The 23,379-nt window shown below is 41.8% G+C and overlaps 1 protein-coding gene across 1 annotated transcript; it reads right to left on the bottom strand.

Moving 5' to 3' along the window:
• Positions 1-579: 579 nt before the first annotated feature.
• Positions 580-23,299, bottom strand: SPATS1 (spermatogenesis associated serine rich 1). Its single transcript, XM_001505588.4, has 6 exons — positions 23,191-23,299; positions 16,914-17,029; positions 14,122-14,277; positions 10,639-10,759; positions 9,985-10,047; positions 580-1,114 (listed from the first exon to the last, which is right to left on the bottom strand). Exons 1-6 carry the CDS (start codon positions 23,265-23,267, stop codon positions 961-963), a joined length of 687 nt encoding a protein of 228 aa, XP_001505638.1. The 5' UTR covers positions 23,268-23,299; the 3' UTR covers positions 580-960.
• Between the last annotated feature and the right edge of the window lie 80 nt (positions 23,300-23,379).

Raw genomic sequence — 23,379 nt, 5'->3', positions numbered from 1 at the left:
TATAATAATAATATGACATTTTTCTTGTGCAGTGAAATCCTCATCGACAAACACATTTAATAACCTGCCATTTAAAAGCTCCCCAGGGACCTCCAGAACAATTTTGTTCACCTTTAGTGAAAAGTGCAATCTCTCAGGAACGACTAATGTCTTCTGGCAGAGGAACCTGGAGTGGTGTGGCTCGATACGTGTGAGACTGTGTTCCGTGTGGACAAAATTGTCCTGAACTTGAGAGGCTTGGGAATGGGAATAAACCTGTAGCAGGTTTTATTCGATTTCTATGTTACAGTAAAGGGTTGGAGTTAAAATGCAAGAATGACTTCGCACTAAAATCCCACCTCAAATGATCATTTTGTCATGCAACCATCCGTAGCACTTAGGTACATGTGGCAGCTTCGGGATTTATGCAATCTTTTATTTAAATAAGGATAATGGTGTAAGTATACACACTCATAGGCATAGTCTCACCACATCAGCAGCCTAGTTTACAAACTGAAGGATGTCTCTATTAGCTATTATTGATTTAAAATGAGTTTCTGAATCGTCCCTAAAATGGTCAGAGAAGAGCCAAGCTACAAGTTTCCTTTAAAATCTTTAATGGCCTGCCAAGTGTTCAGTTCAAGAAAGTAGCAGGTACTGAACAAAGTTGTTCACAGAATTATACTTGGCTGTTTTGAACTGACTACATTTTGAAGGGGGGAGGCTTTTAATAGCTTGATAATGCTATAGAAAAGTTGGTGAGGGTGCAGAAATTTAGGCTTGTATTCAGTTATTCCTAGCAGTGAGTGCAAACAAATACTATAATTCAGCATGGAAGATATAGATTTGAAGAGAAACTTTGGATTTGCTTAGGCGCATTCTACTTGTGCTTCCCTTAGTCAAGTTGGCTACAGCTAACATTTCTTTGCCATTATTCCTTTTGTGTTCATTCCGATGGTTCTTTGGGTTTTCCCCACTGCTTCAATGAGCATTAAACTTTTTCTGTTTTTGTAGCCCACCAGGGGTAAACAGAGTTTGGATCAAAGGAACCGCTTGCTTCCATTCATCGAGTTCTTGCACCTCTTTTATCTCCTTCATCAGTTCTTTTTGCTTCTCCTTCATTGCAAAAGGCATACTGCAGGAATAATGATAACAGTTTGGATTCACGTAGGACTACTGATAAAGGGTTTCTACAGAGAAGCATCATTATGGTCGTCATCGTCATATTTATTGAGCACTTCCTATGTGCCGAGCACTATACTCAGCACTCGTCTGGTGCCGTCGAATCGTTTCCGACCCATAGCAACACTGTGGACACTTCTCTCCCTGAATGCCCCGCTCTCCATCTGCAGAGTTCTGGTAGTGGTTCCACAGAGTTTTCTTGGTAAAAATCCAGAATTGGTTTACCACTGCCGCCTTCCGCGCAGTAAACTCAAGTCTCTACCCTCGACTCTCTCCCATGCCGCTGCTACCCAGCATGAGTGAGTTTTGACTTGTGGATTGGATTGCCTTCCACTTGCTAGCCACTGTCCAAGTTAGGAATGGAATGGGTACGTCTCTGCTTGACTCTCCCTCCCATAGCCAAGACTGGCAGAGTACTGGAAAGTGGAATACAACATAAGGAATTAGCAGAGATGTTTCCTGCCCATAATGAGCTTAGAGTCTAGAAGGGGAGCACTGTATAGAAGGGGAGCACTGTACTAAGTGCTTGAGAGAGTACAACAGAGTTGGCAGACACATTCCCTGCCCATGAGCTTACAATCCAGAAGGGGAGACAGGTTGGATAACAAATTACACAAAGAGGAAGAAGAGAAGTTAATCCCTAAGAAGAAGTAAAAAACAGACATTCAAAATATTCAAGCATATGGTAAGCAAATCACTTAAATAAAATACTGCTCCTGAAATGCTCTAGAAAACAATCTTCTGACAAAAATAAATCACTGCTTGCTGGGTTCTGGAAGAACTTGGGAGTCAAAAGTAGATCATTGCGACTCATCCTCAGTGGATAGGCCAGATAAGATAATAGGTGGAGAAAAATCACACGGGTACTTAGGGTATAATTATTTGGTTTTCAACCTTTTAAGGACAACTGAAACTTTTCAAATATATTGTTCTAATTATTATTTGATACACATAATTATGCACATCATTATTAAGCACTTATGTAATCTGTCAAGTGTAGAGTAGATACACAGCTATGAGATCAGGACACGGTCCCTGCCCCACACAGGGCTCACAAGCCTCATTTTACATATGAGGAAACCGAAGCCCCAGAGAGGTTAAGTCAATCAATCAATGGTAATCATCGAACACTTATTAGGTACAGAGCACTGTACCAACCGGTTGGGAGAATCCAAGAGTTAAGTGACTTATCCAAGGCCACGTACCAGGCCATTGGCAGAAGTAGGATTCGATACTTTTTCCACACTGCTAGGGTTGGTTTATCAGTGCAAATATTGACCTGTAAATTTCAGAATATTAACATTTAAAGCATTCAATCACGTTGCCCTTTCCTGCCTTCCCTCGCTACTCTCCTACTACAACTCAGCCCACACCCTTCACTCCTCTAATGCCAACCTTCTCACTGTGCCTCGATCTCATCTATCTTTCTGTTGACCCCTCGCCTACATCCTGCCTCTGGCCCAGAATGCCCTCCCTCCTCAAATCTGACAGGCAATTACACTCCCCTCTTTCAAAGCCTTATTGAAGGCACATCTCCTCCAAGAGGTCTTACCTGATGAAGACCCCCTTTCCTCTTCTCCCACTCCCTTCTGCATCAGTTTGACTTGAACCCTTTGTCCTTCCTCTCTCCCAGCCCCACAGCACTTATGTACATATCTTCAATTTATTTATTTATATTAATATCTGTCTCTCCACCTCTAGACTGTAAGCTCATGGTGGGCAGAGAATGCGTCTGTTTATTGTTGCACAGTACTCTCCCAAGTGCTTAGTACAGTACTCTGCACACAGTAAATTCTCAATAAATACCATTTAAAGATGAGATTTAGAAAAAAAATCAAGGTGTCATCAAGCCATAAAACATAAGATTATTAAAGTTTGCACAATGAATCTCTGGGCTTACATCCTGATATGAGGGAATCAAATCCCATGTGCTGTGTAAATCACATATTTGTTTGCATTAGAGCAAGGGAAGTCAAGTAGCATAAAAAGAGAAAGAAGATGATGCTTGCTCTTCTGTCCTACGAAGCAGTGTTAAACAGAAAAGACCCGTCAGGTGGGTGCCAAGTGCTGACAGTGGGTTGTTAGCCTTTTCCCCTCCAGGGTGCAGGTTGGCAACCAGCCCAGGGTGCTGGTGATTGGCAGCCATTACCATCTCAAGACTGCTTTGTTGCTCCACGGAGATTTAATGCATTGGTGATCTCTGACCTCCCTGTTCCTAATGGAAAAGCGCCCCTGCCTCAAAAACTACAATTACAGTCCGGCAGTCTTTGGAGAGGCCAAGAATCAACAAACCTGGGAACTCAGACCCTCTTACAAATGTTGCAGTCCAGAATTAAATTACACTAGTTGAGGACAAATAAAGGAAGCCTGCATGGCTCTATGCACTGCTTTGTGGAGGACAAGGTGACAGTAGTCCCCAAGTTGTTTTAGAGCTCAGCAACTTTCATGGACATTTCTATAGGGAAGAAATGTGACCTAGTGGGAAGAGTACTGGACTGAGAGTCAGAGGACCTGGGTTCTAATCCTGGTTCTGCCACTTGTCTTCTGTGTAACCTTGGACAAGCCACTTCATTTCTCTGTGCCTCAGTTCCCTCATCTGCAAATCTGTCCTCCCGGCTACTTAGACTATGAGCCCCATATGGGACCTGATTATCTTGTAGTAATCAATCGATGGATTATATTTGAGTGCTTACTGTGTGCAGTGCATTGTACTAACTGCTCGGGAGATCCAGGGTTCTCTAGACTGTAAGCTCGCTATGGGCAGGGAATATGGTCTGTTTACTGTGGTCCTGTTTTCTCCCAAGAGCTTAGTACAGTGCTCTGCACATGGTAGGTGCTCAATAAATACGACTGACTACAATGTAACAGAGTTAATAGACACTTTTCCTTCCCCGCAGCGAGATTACAGTTTAGCTTAGTGAATACAGTGCTTGGCACATTATCACTATGACATAAGGGACGATGGGTCAGGGAAGCAGTGACATTTGGGGTGCCAAACACATGACTTAGCTGCCCAGCTATGCAAAAGCATGGGACGCCCCCTGCACCCCAGTAGGCTTTTGGAACTGGATATCCCACTTGCCTTTAGCCTAGCACAGTTCATCTCATCAAATGATCCAATGAGGATGGGAAGGGTCTGCTGTTTTTCAATTTGGTCGGGAAGGGGGATTGTAAACTCATTGTGGGCAGGGAATGTGCCTGTTTATTGTTATACTGTACTCTGCTAAGTGCTCAGTAAAGTCTGCTGCACACAGTAAGCACTCAATAAATATGACCGAATGAATGAATGGATCTAACAGGATTAAATACATGTTCTCCCTCCTACTCAGATTGTGAGCCCCATGTGGGACAGGGACTGTGTCTGACCTGATTAACTCGGATCTACACAAGGGCTTAGAACAATGTCTGGCACATAATAAGCACTTAAGAAATACCATAAAAAGATTACTTGAACCAGTGAGCCACTTACTGCTTCCCTACCCACAGCTCTAGGATGAAACAGCATGGCATAGTTGATAGACAATGGGCCTAGGAGTCAGATCATGAGTTCTAATCCTGGCTCTGCCAATTTTCTGCTACAGTGATCTTGAACAAGTCACTTCACTTCTCTGTGCCTCAGTTCCCTAATCTGTAAAATGGGGATTGAGACCATGAGCCCCACATGGGACAGGGACTGTGTCCAACCTGATTTGCTTGTATCCATCCCAGCACTTAATATAATGGCTAGCACATAGTAAGTACTTAACAAATAGCATCATTACTATTATGCCCCAAACACCAGGGGCAGGAGCAGAGGGAGGGCTGAAAACTATTTTCCCCTCTAGACTATGTTACTTTGTTACAGGCAGGGAAAATGTCCGTTTATTCTGTTGTACTGTACTCTTTTTAGTACAGCACTCTAAACTGTAAGCTTGGTATGGGCAGAGAATGTGTCTGCTAATTCTGTTGTATTGTTCTCTCCCGAGTGCTTAGTACAGTGCTCTGCACAGAGCAAGCTCAAAAAAATACCACTAGTTGATTAATACTTTCCCAATTTCCCAACACTCACTTTATAGGAAAGGGAGAGCCCACTTTTCTATAAACGATGGTTTGTGTGGAGATATTAAATAATACTAATAGTAACAATAATTGTGGTATTTGTTAAGCACTTACTATGTGCCAGGCACTGTACTAAGCACTGGGGTGGATACAAGTAAATCGGATTGGACATAATCCCTGTCCCACAAAAGGCTCATAAATCTCAGTCCGCATTTTACAGATGAAGTAACGGAGGCCCAGAAAAGTGAAGTAACTTGCCCAGGATCACACACAGGACAAGAGGTCGATCCAGGATTAGAATCCACAAGCTTCTGACTCCCAGGCCCGTGCTCTATCCACTACACCATGTTGCTTCTTAAAGTCTCCCCCGAGGACTGAATGATAAAATATGGTTATAGTTCTTCTATTCTAAATGTTCGCTTGTTCCATTTTATCTGTTCTGACTCATTTCCACTGTTAACCTTTCACTGTGTGTCTATCCTCGTGGTCCAGGGACATTTCTGAATCAATTCCACGAATTCTTCCTAGTGTTAATTAAGTGCTCTGCACATTGTTGGGGACTAAGAAATTCTATTACTGCTGCCCTCTGAAAGTGCAAAGGCCACAGAAAAGACATTTGTATAATTTGAACCAGAAAGGGCCAATTAGCATAACCGCAATGGGGAAAAGAGAGTGAATGCTAAAGGAATGTATTTAAGGACTTTGGTCAAAATGTAATCTTCAGTAAGATGTAACCTAGTTCAGTCATTCATTCAATTGTATTTATTGAGCACTTACTGTGTGAAAAGCACTATACTAAGCACTTGGGAGAGTACAATATAACAATAAACAGACATTCCCTGACCACAACAAGCTCACAGTCAATCAATGGTATTTATTAGGCACAAATACTGTGTGCAGAGCACTGTACTAAGCACTGGGGAAAGTATACTATAACAGAGTTGGTAGTCATGTTTCCCTGCCCACAAGCAGCTTCCTTGGTCAATCCCTGATATACTTCCTGGAAAAAGAAATACAAGGATTTTAATATTACCTGAGGACAGTTCCTTACTTGTGCTATAATGATGATAGTACTTGCTAATCACTTACTATGTGCCAGGCACTGTACTAAGCGCTGGGGTAGATACAAACAAATCGAGTGGGGCACAGTCCCTGTCCCATGTGGGCCTCACAGTCTCAATCCCCATTTTACAGATGGGATGACTGAGGCAAAGAGAAGTGAAGTCACTTGCCCAAAGTCACATAGCAGACAAGTGGCAGAGCTAGGATTAAACCTTTGACCTTCTGAGTCCTAGGCCAGTGCGCTATCCACTATGCCATGCTGCTTCTCTACTTTCTAAGGGGTGGTTTGATGTGTTTTCATGAGCAATTGAAGGTCAGGGGACATTTTCTAAAAACTGATGAAAGTTCTTGGTTAAAATACGCCTATAATTCTCATCCCTTTAGTCTGTGAGATCCTTGTGGGTAGGGTAGGAAATGCATATTTTGCTTCTATTGTCTTATCCCTTACATTTGTATAGTGCTTTTCAGTAGATACTCAGTAAACATCATGAATGCTATAAATCCCATGAATAGCGTGACAGGAGTGTTTGTCTAGGGCTATGTCATATAGGGCTACACATAATAGAAAGGTCTAAGCCGAAGCATCAGATAAAGTTGATTCACTTGTCCTGGACAGCAGCAATGTGGCAAAGAGTCAAAGGTGGATGATGAAGAGATCAAAACGTTGATCAAAGACAACAGCAGAGACTCAAGTTTTTACTGTGTGGAAGAAGGCAATTGGTAAACTACATCCTTAGCTCTACCAAGAAAACTCTATGAATACACATACCAGAATGACTTCATGACTGAAGATGAGATGCTTTGAAGAGGATGAGTCCATGGAATCACTGTGGGTCAGAAACGACTCAGTGGCATTTGAAGAAGACTATTGATTGCTAGGTTGATTGTCTGATTAATAGATTAAAAGCCTGGAGATAAATCGTTGCCCTGCAATACTCAGTGGTGTGGGGCAATTACAAATCTGCTAGGAAATTCAAAGGATGAGGATTCTAGGTCTATCTATACCATGAACTCTCCAAGAGTAAGTTCACCTCCTTTGTGACTTAGTTTCCTTAGTTTAAGGAGAGGCTCATGATAATGGCATTTTCCAAGAGGGGCCAAGTTGTTCACTGCTGGCACGTGAAATGGGCCTCAATGAGACAGAGGCAAAAGAAGCAGAGTTGCCTAGTGGATAGAGCACAGGCCTGGGAGTCAGAGGACCTGGGTTCTGATCCCAGATCTACCACTTGCCTCCTGGGTGATTTTGGGCTTGTCCCTTCACTTATCTGTGCCTCAGTTACCTCAGCTGTAAAATGGAGATTCTATACCTGTTTAATCTCTCGTACTTAGACTTTGAACTCCATGTGAAACAGGGACTGTCTGATCTATCTTGTATCTACCCTAGCAGTTAGAACAGTGTTTGATACAAGGTAAGCTCTTGACAAATACCACAATTATTATTGTTAAGATGTTGGCATCCCCACAAAGTTGAGTAATCAGGGCTACTAGGATACTCAGCTTTTACCACCTTCTCTCCACATTCCCCAGAAGCAGCTCTGAAATTTGGGGTTCTCTGGAACAACCCTGGTCACGTCAGGACCAAGACGAGTCATGGCCTAATGGATAGATACCGGCCTGGGAGTCAAAAGGTCCTTGGTTCTAATCCTGGCTCTGTCACTTCTCTGATGTGTGCCCTTGGGCAAATCACTTCACTTCTCGGTGCCTCAGTTCTCTCATCCTCTAATTGGGAATTCAATACCTGTTCACCCTCCTAGTTAGCTTGTGATCCCCCTGTGGGATCAGATTATCTTGTATCTACTCCTGCCCTTAGTACAGTGCTCTGACATATAGTAAGTGCTTAACAAATACCACAGTCATGTTATGGAACCAAGCATTCAATTACAGCACCACCAAAGAATAGATATGGCTCCATCTTCAAAATGGATAAAGATGAAATCTTTTTATGCAAGTAGATAACCCATTTCAATGATGTGCTGTCGTAGTTCATTCACAATCAGAAGGCAAATAAGGTAATGTCCAAGGCAGTCAGATCTTTGGTCACGGGTTCTAATTCCGGCTCCGCCGCTAGTCAGCTGTGTGACCTTGGGCAAGTCATTTAACTTCTCTGTGCCTCAGTTACCTCATCTGTCAAATGGGGATTAAAACTGAGAGCCCCACTTGGGACAACCTGATCACCTGTATCCCCCAGCGCTTAGAACACTGCTTTGCACATAGCAAGCGCTTAATACCACAATTTATTTATTTATCTTTACATATATGACGTTGTAAAACAATCGATTTAATTAGATATCTGACACTAGAGGGCAGAAAAGTACGTATAATATAATCTTAACAAAGGTATAGGCTTTAAATGAGAACACTGCTTTATTGATAAATCTTTAGATATTGTCAAAAGGGAATTCATTAGCTTTGATTCTCTATTGACAACTAAAAAATTAGAGCCTCTCACAGAGCAAATTTAAATCTGTTCTAAAAGATTTATGGGATCAGAACTCATTGACTAAAAAGAGGGTGTAGAGAAATTACCCAAAACAAAGCAGAAATGAGGAAAAAACAAGCCCATAGACGAAGATAAAAGAGGAGTCAAAAATTGGATTCTGTTTTACACATTCTGTTTTACACTGCAGTTAGTTTTTCCAAAGATCTCTGAAGTATTTCAGATCATTTCATTCACTCTTATCCCAACCCTGTGACACCAGATGGGGTAGGCGTATGATTCTGCTTTAGAAATGATTAAACTGGAAAATGTAAGATTAAATTCTAGGACTTCTGTTTCCCCCCAAACTCTGCTATTCTCTTGCCTGTTAGAGTTAAAATTAGCTCCTTTCAAAGAACAAATTAGTCTGCGAGAAAAGTAATTCACCATTTTTATAGATTTCTATCATTCAAACAAAGCCCTTTAGGTCCATAGATTTCAGCCTCAGTATCTTTGCAATTTCTTAAAGGAAAGTAATTGTTTAACTTTCTGGGAAATATCCTCAATCCTATTTGAAGTAAACATTGATCTAAATTCACCCAACTAGCTGTCGTTCCAATGGAACACTGTACTTTAATACAGCAGAGTATGATAAACTTCATTTCCTTTTCTCATGCACAACAAATACTAAAATAGAAATTTCAGAATCTTTGAGAAAGAGTAGGCGCTCTTATCATTTCCACCAGTACTTACTGATGGTTTCAAATTTTCGAGACATTGTACATAATAAAAGTACCCCCCATTGAGTGTTAATAAGTCTAGAAGCTACAAAGCAAATAATGGATTTGCAAGATTAGAAGAGATTTAATCTAATCTAATCCCCTTTTAACCTATCTTCTGCCTTCAGGTAGGAGAAGCCTACAGTACCACATAAATCCTTCCTCCACAACTCAAATGATCAGTATCACAAAAACATTATGCTTGCTATTTACGTATCAAAAACACAAACTCAGTTTGCCCTCCCTATAGACTCAAAAAACAGGGAACAGAATTTTGTGGTTCCTTTAGTTTTCACTGTATTATCTAATTGAAAGACAACTGTGCAAGAATAAGGTTTGCTGACTGAATTTTTTCATAATTTGGTAAGAACTATGCTCAAGAATCGTGTCGATGTAAGAACAGCAGTCCTAAGTATTGCATGTATTAATAGTCACATAGACATAATGAAAATTGAAAATGGTACACAGATCCTATAAATGCATTATAATCCGTATCTCAGCACTGTATAATATTGAAATAATACCTACCGAGGAACTCGTGGTAAGGGCTGGAGAGGAATGAATGTATCTGCTTTTCTTTTATATGGGTCCCTGAAAGAAGAGCAAAATGCAACCACAAAATTGACATCATTTTAGTTCAGAGCTAACAATATTGGAATTGTTTTCAGAAAAACATTTAGCTGTTGATGCTTGGAAACTGAAAATTAGAAGAATATTATAAACCACAATCCACTCGATCTCTGATTTTTCCAACCTTTTTCCTAATTACCTACACACTGAAATCTCTCTTTGCTTATTCAGCACTACTGAAACTCCCATCGACTGAACCATCACTAAACCATGTTGTTTTAAGCCATTATAAGATTTTGGTCAAATTTTAAATGCTTAGTACAGTGCTTTGCACACAATAAGCACTCAATAGTTACTTTCAACCACAGATCTTCAAGGGTCGAGAAAGTATCTCAAAAAATAGAATCAGTAATTTTCTAATTTACTCCCATCATTTTTCTCTAGGAAGGAAGTAATTAGGCCATGCAAAGAGTCCAAATTATCCTCTGATGGAAACCCATGTGAATTATCTCTCTCTTAATCATCTCTCTTTAAATTGAGGAAAGAAGCATCATTATTCAACTATAGCAAGTCAAATTTAAAAACCACAAATGTTAAAGTATAAGAACTTACACTGCAAAATTCACCAAAGGACGAGTTGAGCCTAACTTGTGAAAGTCTGTACTTTGTTCTGGAAGAATGTATGGTTTGTCACATGGGTTTTTTTCTGGAATTCCATTTCTGAGATCAATATCTATTTGATAAAAATATATTAGCAAAAATAAAATTATAATACAATGGAAGCTAAATGATGCCACATTTTCTTAAAACCAATGCATGAGAATTGCACTCCAACTGAAATTGAATCTTTTTAAAAAACTTTTAGGAAAACATGACTTTAAATTGTTTATCTTTTTCCATTTCTCAGGTCATTTACCATAAATTTCTAAAAAAAAAGGGGGGGGTTTCAAATGGCTGTGTTCATCATTTCATGATTTTTTTTTATTTGTCTCTGTTGAAATGTTCCTAAAAGCATCCCAACCCAAAAAACACCTCAACCTGCCAAAAGTTTTAGGGCCCACCAGCATGTGCAACCATTTATATTGTCTTTACACTGCACAATGTTAGAAAGATCATAGGTTTGGCATAGGGTCAGATCCCACCTTCACCTCAAACCCTCAGTGTCATTTTGAATATCGTGACAAGGAATTGGCTTCTTGTCCAAAAGAGGGAAAGCTTCACCTACTTTGGGGTGGAGCTGAGCCCTCCTGAGACCAGAACAAAAGAAAGTGATGTAGTTGGAGCTTCCTATTGGTTGCACTGATAATCAACCAGAAAAGATCTTCAAGTAGAGTGGCTTAGTGAAAAGAGCACGGGCTTGGGAGTCAGAGGTCTTGGGTTCTAATCCCAGATCCACCACTTGTCAGCTGTGTGACTTGGGCAAGTCACTTAATTTCTCCTGTGCCTCAGTTACCTCATCTGTAAAATGGGGATTAAAAGTATGAGCCCTATGAGGGACAAACTGAATTCCTTGTATCTACCCCAGCGCTTAGAACAGTGCTTGGCACACAGTAAGCACTTAACAAATACCATCATTATTATTATGTGGTAATATATTCTCTCTATCTATGCCAGAAGTGGAATAAAAAGGAAACTAGAGCAGGTTAATTTTGTTCTAATCCTTTTCCTCAAGCATAGCTGTCGGGCAGCTAAATGGCTTAACTGCCTGACTTGGGTTAATCAAATTCTCAGTATAGCCTTGACAGTCTTAAAGCTCAGCAGCTGTAACTATTAACTTGAAAACTTCACCTTTATTATTCTCTGTTGTGATCTTTTTTTATTTGTGTTATGAATTAAATCCCATTTGGATCATCAGCTAATTTGGGAGTTTGGATCAGTCAGGGTCATTGGGGCCTATGTAAACTTTCAATTGGCTCCTGAATGGAGTTCTTAATTAAATATCTTTCTTTAGTAGTCCCAAATACAGGATGGCTGATTTTACCTCTTGTTTATGATTATACCACAAAGCAGCCTCAATTTTTGGTGCAGTGAGAAAAACCCTAAGCACTTAGTACAGTGCTCTGCACTCAGTAAGCGTTCAATAAATATGATTGACTGAAATAAAAAGAATGAAAAACACAAAGACTTGTGCACAGACATATTGTGAACTTTCAATCAGTGGCATCTATTGAGCGTTTAGTGTGTGCAGAGCACTGTACTAAGCACTTGGGAGAGTATAACACAATACTATGTCAGACACATTCCCTGCCCACAAGGAGCTTACAGTCTAGTATTAAGTACCTGGGAGAATAGAATGCACTGAAGTTAATAATAATAATGTTGGTATTTGTTAAGCGCTTACTATGTGCCGAGCACTGTTCTAAGCGCTGGGGTAGGTACAGGGTAATCAGGTTGTCCTACGTGAGGCTCACAGTCTTAATCCCCATTTTCCAGATGAGGTAACTGAGGCACAGAGAAGTGAAGTGACTTGCCCACAGTCACACAGGTGACAAGTGGCAGAGCCGGGAGTCGAACCCATGATCTCTGACTCCGAAGCCCAAGCTCTTTCCACTGAGCCACGCATGATCAGTAACTTGAGGGAGCTTGCAGTTTAGTGAGCTCGACCTCTAAACTCTAAGTTCGTTGTGGGTAGGGAAGGTGTCTAACAACTGTGTTATTTTGTTTTATTGTACTCCTCCAAGAGCTTGGCACCATGCTCTGCACACAGTAAGCGCTCAATAAATACCACTGATTGGTTGATGGATAATGCAAAACAAGAGGAATTGAGGAGGAGACTTTGGAAGGGTACCAATTTCTTCTTTCAAGTTAGATAATAATGATGGTATTTGTTAAGCGCTTACTATGTGCCAAGCACTGTAGATAAAACTACTCTCACTTTAACACAGCCTTGATGTGGGACACGTGAGGAGAATGGATGACTGCTGAATGGTTAGCTGAAACTGAACAACTGAAAGCAAGTGGAGAGAGGAAGTCCCACCCCCACAGCACTTATGTCCATATCTGCAATTTATTTATTTATATTGACTCTGTCTCCCCCTCTAGACTCTAAGCTCACTGTGGGCAGGGAATGTGTCTGTTTACTGTTACATTGTACTCTCCCAAGTGCTTAGTACAGTGCTCTTACCACAGCGTTCAGTACATACGACTGAATGAAGAGGACATGCTTTAGGCTGCTATGGAAACAAAGCCTCAAATTATACTGCATCTCAACTGAAAACTGGAAGACATTGGTGGCAGAGAGACCAGCTTGGCCCACTACAATCAAGAAGGGAACAGGTCTGCTCGACTGGAGATTTTGAAAGGATCATAGGATAATTAGGGAAGTGTGAAAATAGTGCCAGACACTGCAAAAAATAGACATGGAAGTTCAACCAAGGACAGGTTTTGTGTGTGCATTGTCTGGTTAGGACTTTAAACTCCTGAAGGACAGGGATTATGTCTTTATTATTAAAGGAATCTCCCAGAAAGCTGTGGACACATAAGGTTTTCAATAAATGTGACTGACTGAATGAATGCATGATTTTGGGGCGTTTAATTGGCTTTTTTCACATACACACATATGCAGCATGGGTGAATTTCTCAGTACCATCTTATTTAAGTATAAATTCTGTGAATGTGAGGGACAATTCGCTCTCTCTCTCTCTCTCCTCGGTTTCTGAAAAATCCACTTCATTCATTTAATCATAATTTTCCTAACAGGCAAATGTACTAAAACTTCAGTTAGCTAGCACTGGTCTGTGATTGTTCGGAAAAGGGAGTCAAATCTGCTTCTGCACTACACTGGGTATTCTCAGAATAGAAAATGAAAACTCCAGTCATTATCCCCATTCCAAGGGCAGAAGGGGTTATATCTTCCTAAACATTCAAGGTTTAACAGGATGACAGCATCACCAGCTGGAAAAATTAATCAATCAGTCGAATTTATTGAGCGATTACTGTGTGCAGGGTATTGTTCTGAGCACTTGGGAGAGTGCGACACAACAATGTAACAGACACATTCCCTGCCCACACAAACTTACAGTCTCCAGGTAGAATTCTTCCTAAAAGAAATGTCTAGAAAACTGAATCCATGGAGAATTTGGAAAGAAAGTTTACCATATTTTTTTCTCCCAAAGCATTTTGCTAACGTGTTTTCAGATGAAGATGTTTTGTTCCTGAGGAAGACACCATCAAAGAAGCATCGTTTGCCAAATCGGTAAGTGTGAAGTCCAAATCTTGGATAAAAAGTCCATTCTTCATCTTTTCCATCTTCTAAAAGAAATGCAAGAGGTGTTTTGTTTTTTAATGGTACTTGTTCAGTGCTTACTGTGTCCCAGGCACTGCACTAAGCACTGGGCTAGATAACAAGATAATCAGGCTGGACACAGTCATTTGTCATTTATTCATGACAAATAGTTCCTTGAAGGCAGCGAGTGTGTCTACTTTCTCTTTCAAACTCTCTTAAGCACTTACTAGAGTACTCTGATCATAAGTGCTCAATAAATACCACTGATTGATTAATAACTGCTTACCAGCTTTTAGTATCACTGACTAAGGAAAGGGGGAAAATCCTCCTGTTAAATGGTTACATTTAGCTTTTTTCCAATAAGAATAATTGTGATATTTGCTAAGTGCTTACTATGTGCCAGGGACTGTACTAAGAGCTGGGGTGGATACAAGCAAACTGGGTTGGACACAGTTTCTGTCCTACGTGGGGCTCACAGTCTCAATCCCCATTTTACAGATAAGGTAACTGAGGCTCAGAGAAATGAGCTACCCAAGGTCACACAGCAGGAAAGTGGCAGAGCAGGGATTAAAACTCATGATCTTCTGACTCCCGGGCCTGTGCTCCTGCCTTTAAGTCATGCTGTAGAATAGCCTTCAGCAAATCCCTTAATTTATACCTACTCCAAAGCTTTTGGCTTCTGTAAGTCCTTGGGCCAAACAAAGGTCATTAATAGGTCAAAGATGGAGAGGTTTCAGCTGCCAACTTTTATATTTTCTTGCTATTTTCTCCAGCTTTGGGATATTTGACCTGCCTTTCTGGCAGTGACAGATGAAGCGGAGCAGTGTCTCTAAGGGGATCAGAGATGCCCTCTAACCTCAACCTGAATCCAAATTCCCACTCATATTGCAGCCCACTAGCAGCTGTCTGTGTTCCAGGAAATAAATACTCTCTAAAAATTTGAGCTGAACAGTAGAGCAGAAGGGCCTTGTAGAAAGAGAACAGGTCTGGGTTCTAATCCTGATCCTACCCCTTGCCTGCTGCATGACCTTAGTCCAGTCACTTAACTTTGCTGGGCCTCAATTTCCTAATCTGTAAAGTGGGGATTAACATAACTTCTCCTCTTGGACCAAGTTCCATGTAGGTCAGGGATTGACTCCGCTATGATTACCTCATATCTACCCCCCTCTTAGTACAGTGCTTGCCACATAGTACGCACCTATCAAATCAATCAATCAACGGTATTTACTGAGAGCTTAGTATGTGCAGAGCACTGTACTAAGTATTAGGGAGAGCACTTAGTAAATCATAACTATCACTACATGTATTGCTTAGCATATCACAAATACCACAATTATTATTGTCATATAAAAAATTAGCAGCAGCATCATCATCAATGGTATTTTTTGAGCACTTACTGTGTGCAGAGCACTGTACTAAGCACTTGGGAGAGTACTATACAACAGAGTTGGTATACGTGTTCCTGGTCCACTGCGAGCTTACAGTCTAGTGGGGTAGGCAGACATTAATATAAATATATAATTCACAGATGTGTACATAAGTGTTGTGGGGCTGCGTGTGAAGCAAATATCAAATGCCCAAAGCAATCAGTAGCATGCCGTAAGTACTTACTGTGCAAAAAACTAAACTAAGTCCTTGGAAAAGTAAAATGGAAAACCACTAGGCTTTTGCAATCTAGGAATTTGCAATCTAAAAGGGAGACAAGGAGGCATGAAATTTACAAATTGTGGAAGTAGGAGAGAAAATAGAGTAAAGAAAATGAATAAATGAGGAGTGGAATATGTCATCTGTAGGTACGTAAGTGTTGTTGGCATGACATGACCTGGAATGTATACTTTAATTGGGGGGAAAGCTTCCAGGGGGATTTTAGATTTCAAGAAGATTTTACAGTGCAGACAGCTATGATCCGGCTGATTTAAAGGGATTCTGGAAGTGGGAGAATCATGTTTGAGGCACAGAAATCAATTAGTCAATCAGTCTTATTTACTGAGCACTTACCATGTCCAGAGCACTGTACTAAAAAGGTGACCTTCAGAGTAAAAAGAGAGAAAGGTAGATATGTAAGCCAGAGGGCTTCGAAGCTAATATTCCTTCAATTGCATTTATTGAGTGCTTACCCTGTGCAGTGCACTGTAAGAAATGCTTGGGAGAGTACAATATAGCAATTAACAGCCACAGCCAATAGTGAGGATCCTTTGGTTTCATTCAGAGTGAAATGGATACTCATTCAATCGTTCATTCATTCAGTCGTATTTATTGAGCGCTTATTGTGCGCAGAGCACCGTACTAAGTGCTTGGGAAAACACAATAGTTACTGGAGTGATTTATGCAGAAATGCACATAATCTGATCTCACAGTTGGGCATAGTGAGGAGATAGTGGAGTCAGAGATACCACTGAGGAAAAAGGTGCTGTGGTCTAATGGGAGAGCAGACTGTAGTGTCTAGATTATAAACTCCTTGAGCGCAGGAAATACCTTACCCACTCTGTTATATTGTACTCTCCCAAGTGTTTACTACAGTGCTCTGCACACAGTAAACCCTCTATAAATGCAATTGATTGACTCATTTATTGATTGATGAGGATGAGGTCTCTTAGGTCCCAAAGAACATTTTGAAAAAGACCTCAAAGGAAATGGGTTTTTGCCATTGTTCTTTACTCACGTGAGATAGATTTAAGCAGCTGGATTTCCTCTGGAAATTCATTCTTTTTCGTTTCAAACACTGTAGTTTCAGAAGATTGTGTTGATGGAGGTGAGGTTTTCAAACAAGGAATGCAACTGCAAAACAAAGGAAGGTCATATAAGCACACATCTCCTCCCCCAGGTAGAAGAGAGGAAGGCAAAGTAGCATGGCCTAGTGGCAAGAGCACGGGCTTGGGAGTCAGAGGTTCTAATCCCGTCACCACCACTAATCTGCTGTGTGACTTTGGACAAGTCACTTCTCTGGGCCTCAGTGACCTCATTTGTAAAATGGGGATTGAGACTGTGAGTCCCACGTGGGACAGGGACTGTGTCCAACTTGATTTGCTTGTATTCAAGTGCTTAATAGAGTGCCTGGCACATTATAAGTGCTTAACAAGTGCTGCAATTAATTAAGGGGTTGAGAATGGTGGAGAAGGGTCAAGAAGCAGCCTGGCCTGTGGCAAGAAGCAGCCTGGCCTGTGGCAACGCATGGCCCCAGGAGTCAGAGGAAGTCGGTTCTATTCCCCATTCTGCCACTTGCCTGCCGTGTGACTCTAAGGAAGTTGTTTAACTTCTCTGTGCCTCAATTTCCACATCTGTAAATGGGGGCTGAAAATCTGTCTTCCCTTCTACTTCCACTGGCCCCATCTGGGACAGAGACTCTGACCTCATTCATTAAATTGTATTTTTTGAGTGCTTATCTCTGCAGAGCACAGCACTAAGTCCTTGGAAGAGTACAATATAATAGACAGATTTCCTGTCCACAATGAGTTTACAGTGCTTGACACAGAGTAGGAACTTATCAAATATTACACAGTAAATGCTGCCTCAATTTATTAGACTATATGGAGGGTGTCCATAACGAAGAAATCTCAAATTTATATTTTAAAGAATGTGAGGGGAGCCATTTGTATCTCATTGTTTCTCCTTAGATTCTGACCTCACAATTAAAAAAGGAAAAGTATTTTCGGATAGTAGATGGTTTTACTGAGTTCAGAAAGCCATCCAACCTATAAAATCCTCATCCCTGCTGGAAGATTACAGAGAAAATCATATGCTTCTTTCAGAATAAACAATATCACATAATGAGCTCTGAAAAACCTGTTTAAAGTGAGTACTTTGAAAATCTTCAATTTCAAAATATGCTGCATCACTGGAGGTGAGACATGGTGCTTACTATGTGTAGAGAAGCAGCATGGCCTAGTGGAAAGAACACAGTCCTGGCAGTCCTTGTTCTAACCCCAGCTCTGACAACTGCTTGCTGTGTGACTTTGGGCGAGTCATTTAACTTCCCTGTGTCTCAGTTCTCCTTGAATGGGTCCAACCTAATAAACCTGTAGCTACCCCAGAGCTCAGAACAGCGTTTGACACACAGAACAAGCCCTCAACAAATACCATAAAAAAACACTGTAAAAAGGTGCTGGAAAAAATATATGAGACAATTGAAAAATATTAAAGATATTAAAAAATATACTAGACACATTAGACAAATTCCCTCAACTCCAGAGGTTCACAATTTGAGGATAAGATGAGAACAGGTTTGGCAGCAGGCTCAATAGGAAGGTGAAATAATATAAATACAAAAACAACATAGAAGACAAAGCTCAGAGTTCAATAAGTCTGGTGGTAAAGCGAACTGGTTGAGTCACCCAATTTCCAATCAGTCAGCCAATCAATCATATTTAGCACTGTACTAAACGCTTGGGAGAGTGCAATATAACAACAGACATATTTCCTGCCCACAATGAGCTTACAGTTTAGAGGGGGAGACAGACATCAATATAAATTACAGATATGCACATAAGTGCTGTGGGGCAGTGGGGAGGTGCAGGGTGAATAAAAGAAGCAAGTCAGAGTGATGCAGAAGGGAGGGGAAGAAAAGGAAAAGAAGGCTTAGTCAGGAAAGACCTCTTGGAGGATATGAGCCTTCAATAAGGCTTTGAAGCCCCAGGGTAAGAATCACTGTCAGTCACAAACCAAAGCTTCCCAGAGATCTAAAAGATAGAGAGGTGGCACCGTTAGGGACAACATTCCTGGCAAGAGATGTCATTCCACTCTGGAAAGATGCACACGGAGGACTCCCATTCACTGCAAAAGGAACTGCCATCCAAGATAGAAATGAGGCCACAAATGGCGTGAGGCTAAGGCCTTCTGATTGGGAGGGTCTGCGTACTTCCTTTCGAGTTACCAAAAGCTCTACCGGATCCTCGTCCCCGTCTCCAAAAACAGTTTAATCCTATTAAAAGAGACTATAAGTCAATGGGCAATGGGATTTATGACAGATTTCTTGTCCAGCTTTGTGTCTGCACTGAGAAATATTTGCCAACTATTGCAACAACTTCATTATCTTCAAGACCGAACTCCTTCTCCACTTGATTGCATTATGTCTCCGGCTCCCATAAATTTTAATTTTATTTTAATTCAGCATTTAATTCAATCGAATTCATGAGTAAGAACCAAGTAGGGACTGCTTCGATTCTAAGCTCAGAAACTCTTCCAGCCGTATTAATAAACGTAATCACCCTAATGAAAATCTTGTTAATTAAGTTTTTACCATTTATGCTTGATATCGTATTTTAAATTCTAGCAAAGTCTAACAAAGTCTTAAACTAAATCTATTCTCTAATCACATTTGTCTTGATTTAAATTAGCACTCACTTGGTAAATAAAGAATGTATTATCCTGCCTCTTCCCGCAATTTACTTGTATTAAGAGTTGACTAGTTTGAATAATTAGACTCCAGTCAGGAAAGCTGAAAAACTTCTTAAAAATGTAAGTAGCAGGCTTCGACTTGCATGCTCCCAAGCGTTAATACAGTGTTATGCACACAGTAAATACTTACTGTAAATCCTGTTGATGACCATAATGATGACGATGATGGTGAATGCAAACCCTATTGATCAATCAATCAATCTCATCTTTGAGTGCTTACTGTGTGAAGAGGACTGTACTAAGTACTTGGGCCAATACAATGTTAACAGAGTTGGCTACCTGTTAATTAACTTGTTAACACATTCCCTGACCACAGTGAGTTTGCAGATTAGAGACTGTTGTTGATACTAATGGTGATAAGGATAATAATAAATAATAATGATGGTATTTGTTAAACACTTACTATGTGCCAGGCACTGTACTGAGCACTAGGATGGATACAAGCAAATCGGGTTGGACATAGTCCCTGTCCCATGTGAGGCTCACAGTCCCAATCCCCATTTAACAGATGAGGGAACTGAGGCTCAGATAAATTAAGTGACTTGCCCAAGATCATACAGCAGACAAATGGCGGAGCTGGGATTAGAACCCAAGTCCTCTGACTCCCAGGCTAGTGCTCTTTCCACTAGGCCACGTTGCTTTCCCATAGAAACTGAAATAGTAACTGAATAGCAATATGAATAGTAATAATAATAGTAACTGCACCGCTGCTGAGAAGCAACATGGCCTAGTGGCTACAGCACAGGCCAGGGAGTCAAAAGGACCTGGGTTCTAATCCCCGCTCCACCACTTGTCTGCTTTGTTACCCTGGGCAAGTCACATCACTTCTCTGGCCTCAGTTCCCTCATCTGTAAAATGGGGATTAAGACTGTGAGCCCCAAGTGGGACATGGATTGGGTCCAACCTGAGTAGCTTGTATCTGCCCAAGCGCTTAGTACAGTCCCAGGCATGTAATAAGCACTTAATAAATACCATTTAAAACAAATAAATAAACTACATCCAGGGCTGTGGGTGTCAGGCAGGGGAGCTTTCTAAGTACCCTTCAGCCCCTGGGTGCAGCTTGCTGGGCAATCAATCAATCATTTGTACTTACTGAGTGCTTACTGTATGCAGGGCACGGTTCTAAGCCCTTGGGAGAGTACAACCCAGTAATATAATCAATTATAGTTATTGAGCTCTTACTATGTAAAGAGCACTGTACTAAGCATTTTGGAGAGCACGATACAACAGAATCGGCAATTAGTTTACAGTCTAGAGCAGGCCACAGACATTCATATGAACAAATCATTTATAATATATATTTTATATATCTAAAACATAGTCCTTGCCCACATGCAGCAGTGCCCGATCAAATCACCGACTCCTTCATCCTCTCCCCAATAATTCTGGTATTTGTTAAGCACTTACAATGTGTGCCAAGCACTGTTCTAAGCATTTGGGTAGATAGCAAGGTGATCAGGTTGGACAGAGTCCCTGTCCCAGGCGGGGCTCACAGTCTTAGTCCCATTTTAGCACCGTTAATAGTAATAATAACAATGGCATTTGTTAAGCGCTTACTATGTGCAAAGCACTGTTCTAAGCGCTGGGGAGTAAACAAGGTGATCAGGTTGTCCCATCTGGGGCTCACAGTCTTAATGCCCATTTTACACATGAGGGAACTGAGCCACAGAGAAGTAATAATGTTGGTATTTGTTAAGCGCTTACTATGTGCAGAGCACTGTTCTAAGCGCTGGGGGAGATACAGGGTAATCAGGTTGTCCCATGTGAGGTTCACAGTTAATCCCCATTTTACAGATGAGGTAACTGAGGCACAGAGAAGTTAACTGACTTGCCCAAAGTCACACAGCTGACAAGGAGCAGAGTTCGGATTCGAACCCATGACCTCTGACTCCCAAGCCCGGGCTCTTTCCACTGAGCCACACACTCCTCTAAGCGCTGGAGTAGCTACAAGTGAGCCCCATGTGGGACAACCTTGTATCCACCCCAGTGCATAGAACAGTGCTTGGCTCATAGTAAGCACTTAACAAATACCAACATTATTATTATTACATACATTCAATCATTCAATAGTATTTACTGAGTGCTTACTATGTGCAGAGCACTGTACTGAGAGCTTGGAATATACAATTCGGCAACAGATAGAGACCATCCCTGCCCAGTGACAGGCTCACAGTCTAATCGGGGAGTTGGAGAAGCAGCGTGGCTCAGTGGAAAAAGCCTGGGCTTGGAAGTCAGAGGTCATGAGTTCGAATCCCAGCTCTGCCACTTGTCAGCTGTGTGACTGTGGGCAAGTCACTTAACTTCTCTGTGCCTCAGTTACCTCATCTGTAAAATGGGGATTGTGTGAGCCTAATGGGGATTAAGTGTGAGCCTTATGGGGGACAACCTGATTATCCTGTATCTACCCCAGCGCTTACAACAGTGCTCTGCACATAGTAAGCGCTTAACAAATATCAACATTATTATTATTATTACAAGGTGATCAGGTTGGACATAGTCCCTGTGTCCACATGGTGCTCACAGTCTTAATCCCAGATGGGTCCCTAAGTGAAGTGACTTGTCCAAGGTCACACGGCAGACAAGTGGCGGAGGCGGGATTAATGTTGGTATTTGTTAAGCGCTTACTATGTGCAAAGCACTGTTCTAAGCCCTGGGGGGGATACAAAGTGATCAGGTTGTGCCTCATGGGGCTCACAGTCTTCATTCCCATTTTACAGATGAGGTCACTGAGGCCTAGAGAAGTGAAGTGACTTGCCCAAAGTCACACAGCTGACAAGTAGCGGAGGCGGGACTAGAACCCATGACCTTCTGACTCCCAGGCCGGTGCCCCCCCGCCCTCATGCCGTGGCTCAGTGGAAAGAGCCCGGGCTTGGAAGTCAGAGGTCATGGGTTCGAATCCCAACTCTGCCACTTGTCAGCTGTGTGACTGGGGGCAAGTCAGTGCTCTGCACATAGTAAGCGCTTAACAAATACCAACATTTTTTGAGAAGCAGCGTGTCTCAGTGGAAAGAGCCTGGGCTTGGGTGTCAGAGGTCATGAGTTCAAAACCCGGCTCTGCCACTTGTCAGCTGTGTGACTGTGGGCAAGTCCACTTCACTTCTCTGTGCCTCAGTTCCCTCATCTGTAAAATGGGGATGAACTGTGAGCCTCACGTGGGACAACCCGATTACCCTGTATCTCCCCCAGCCCTTAGAACAGTGCTCTGCACATAGTAAGCGCTTAACAACTACCAACATTATTATTCTCTGGGCCTCAGTGACCTCATCTGTAAAATGGGGATTATCTGTGAGCCTCACATGGGACAACCTGATGACCCTGTATCTCCCCCAGCCCTTAGAACAGTGCTCTGCACCTAGTAAGCGCTTAACAAATACCAACATTATTCTCTGGGCCTCAGTGACCTCATCTGTAAAATGGGGATGAACTGTGAGCCTCACGTGGGACAACCTGATGACCCTGTATCTCCCCCAGCGCTTAGAACAGTGCTCTGCACCTAGTAAGCGCTTAACAAATACAAATACCAACATTATTATTATTATTATTACCTTCCTTCTCCTTCTTCGGGATGGGCTTCACCCTGGGAGAGGCCGAGCGCTAGGGGGCGCCCTAGGGCGGGCTCCATGGGGGGCTCCGGGGAGGAGGAGGCGTGGCCTCTCCCGGCCCCGCCCCAACCGCGCGCCCATCGCGTCCCTCGTCGCTAGGAAACGGACGATACCAAACCGACTTCCAAGGGG

This window comes from Ornithorhynchus anatinus, chromosome 9 (genome assembly GCF_004115215.2).
Source record: "Ornithorhynchus anatinus isolate Pmale09 chromosome 9, mOrnAna1.pri.v4, whole genome shotgun sequence".
NCBI classification, from domain to species: domain Eukaryota; kingdom Metazoa; phylum Chordata; class Mammalia; order Monotremata; family Ornithorhynchidae; genus Ornithorhynchus; species Ornithorhynchus anatinus.
Note: the sequence above shows the minus strand (reverse complement) of the source record. Positions and strands in the feature narration are given on the sequence as shown.

Excerpts from the sequence above, each read along its gene's own strand:
- SPATS1 (XM_001505588.4), bottom strand. The coding sequence starts at position 23,267 with ATGGAGCCCGCCCTAGGGCGCCCCCTAGCGCTCGGCCTCTCCCAGGGT. Across the intron at positions 17,030-23,190 it reads CCCGAAGAAGGAGAAGGAAG|TTGCATTCCTTGTTTGAAAA; the intron begins GTAATAATAATA and ends TTTGTTTTGCAG. Across the intron at positions 1,115-9,984 it reads CCCTTACCACGAGTTCCTCG|TATGCCTTTTGCAATGAAGG; the intron begins GTAGGTATTATT and ends TTATTCCTGCAG.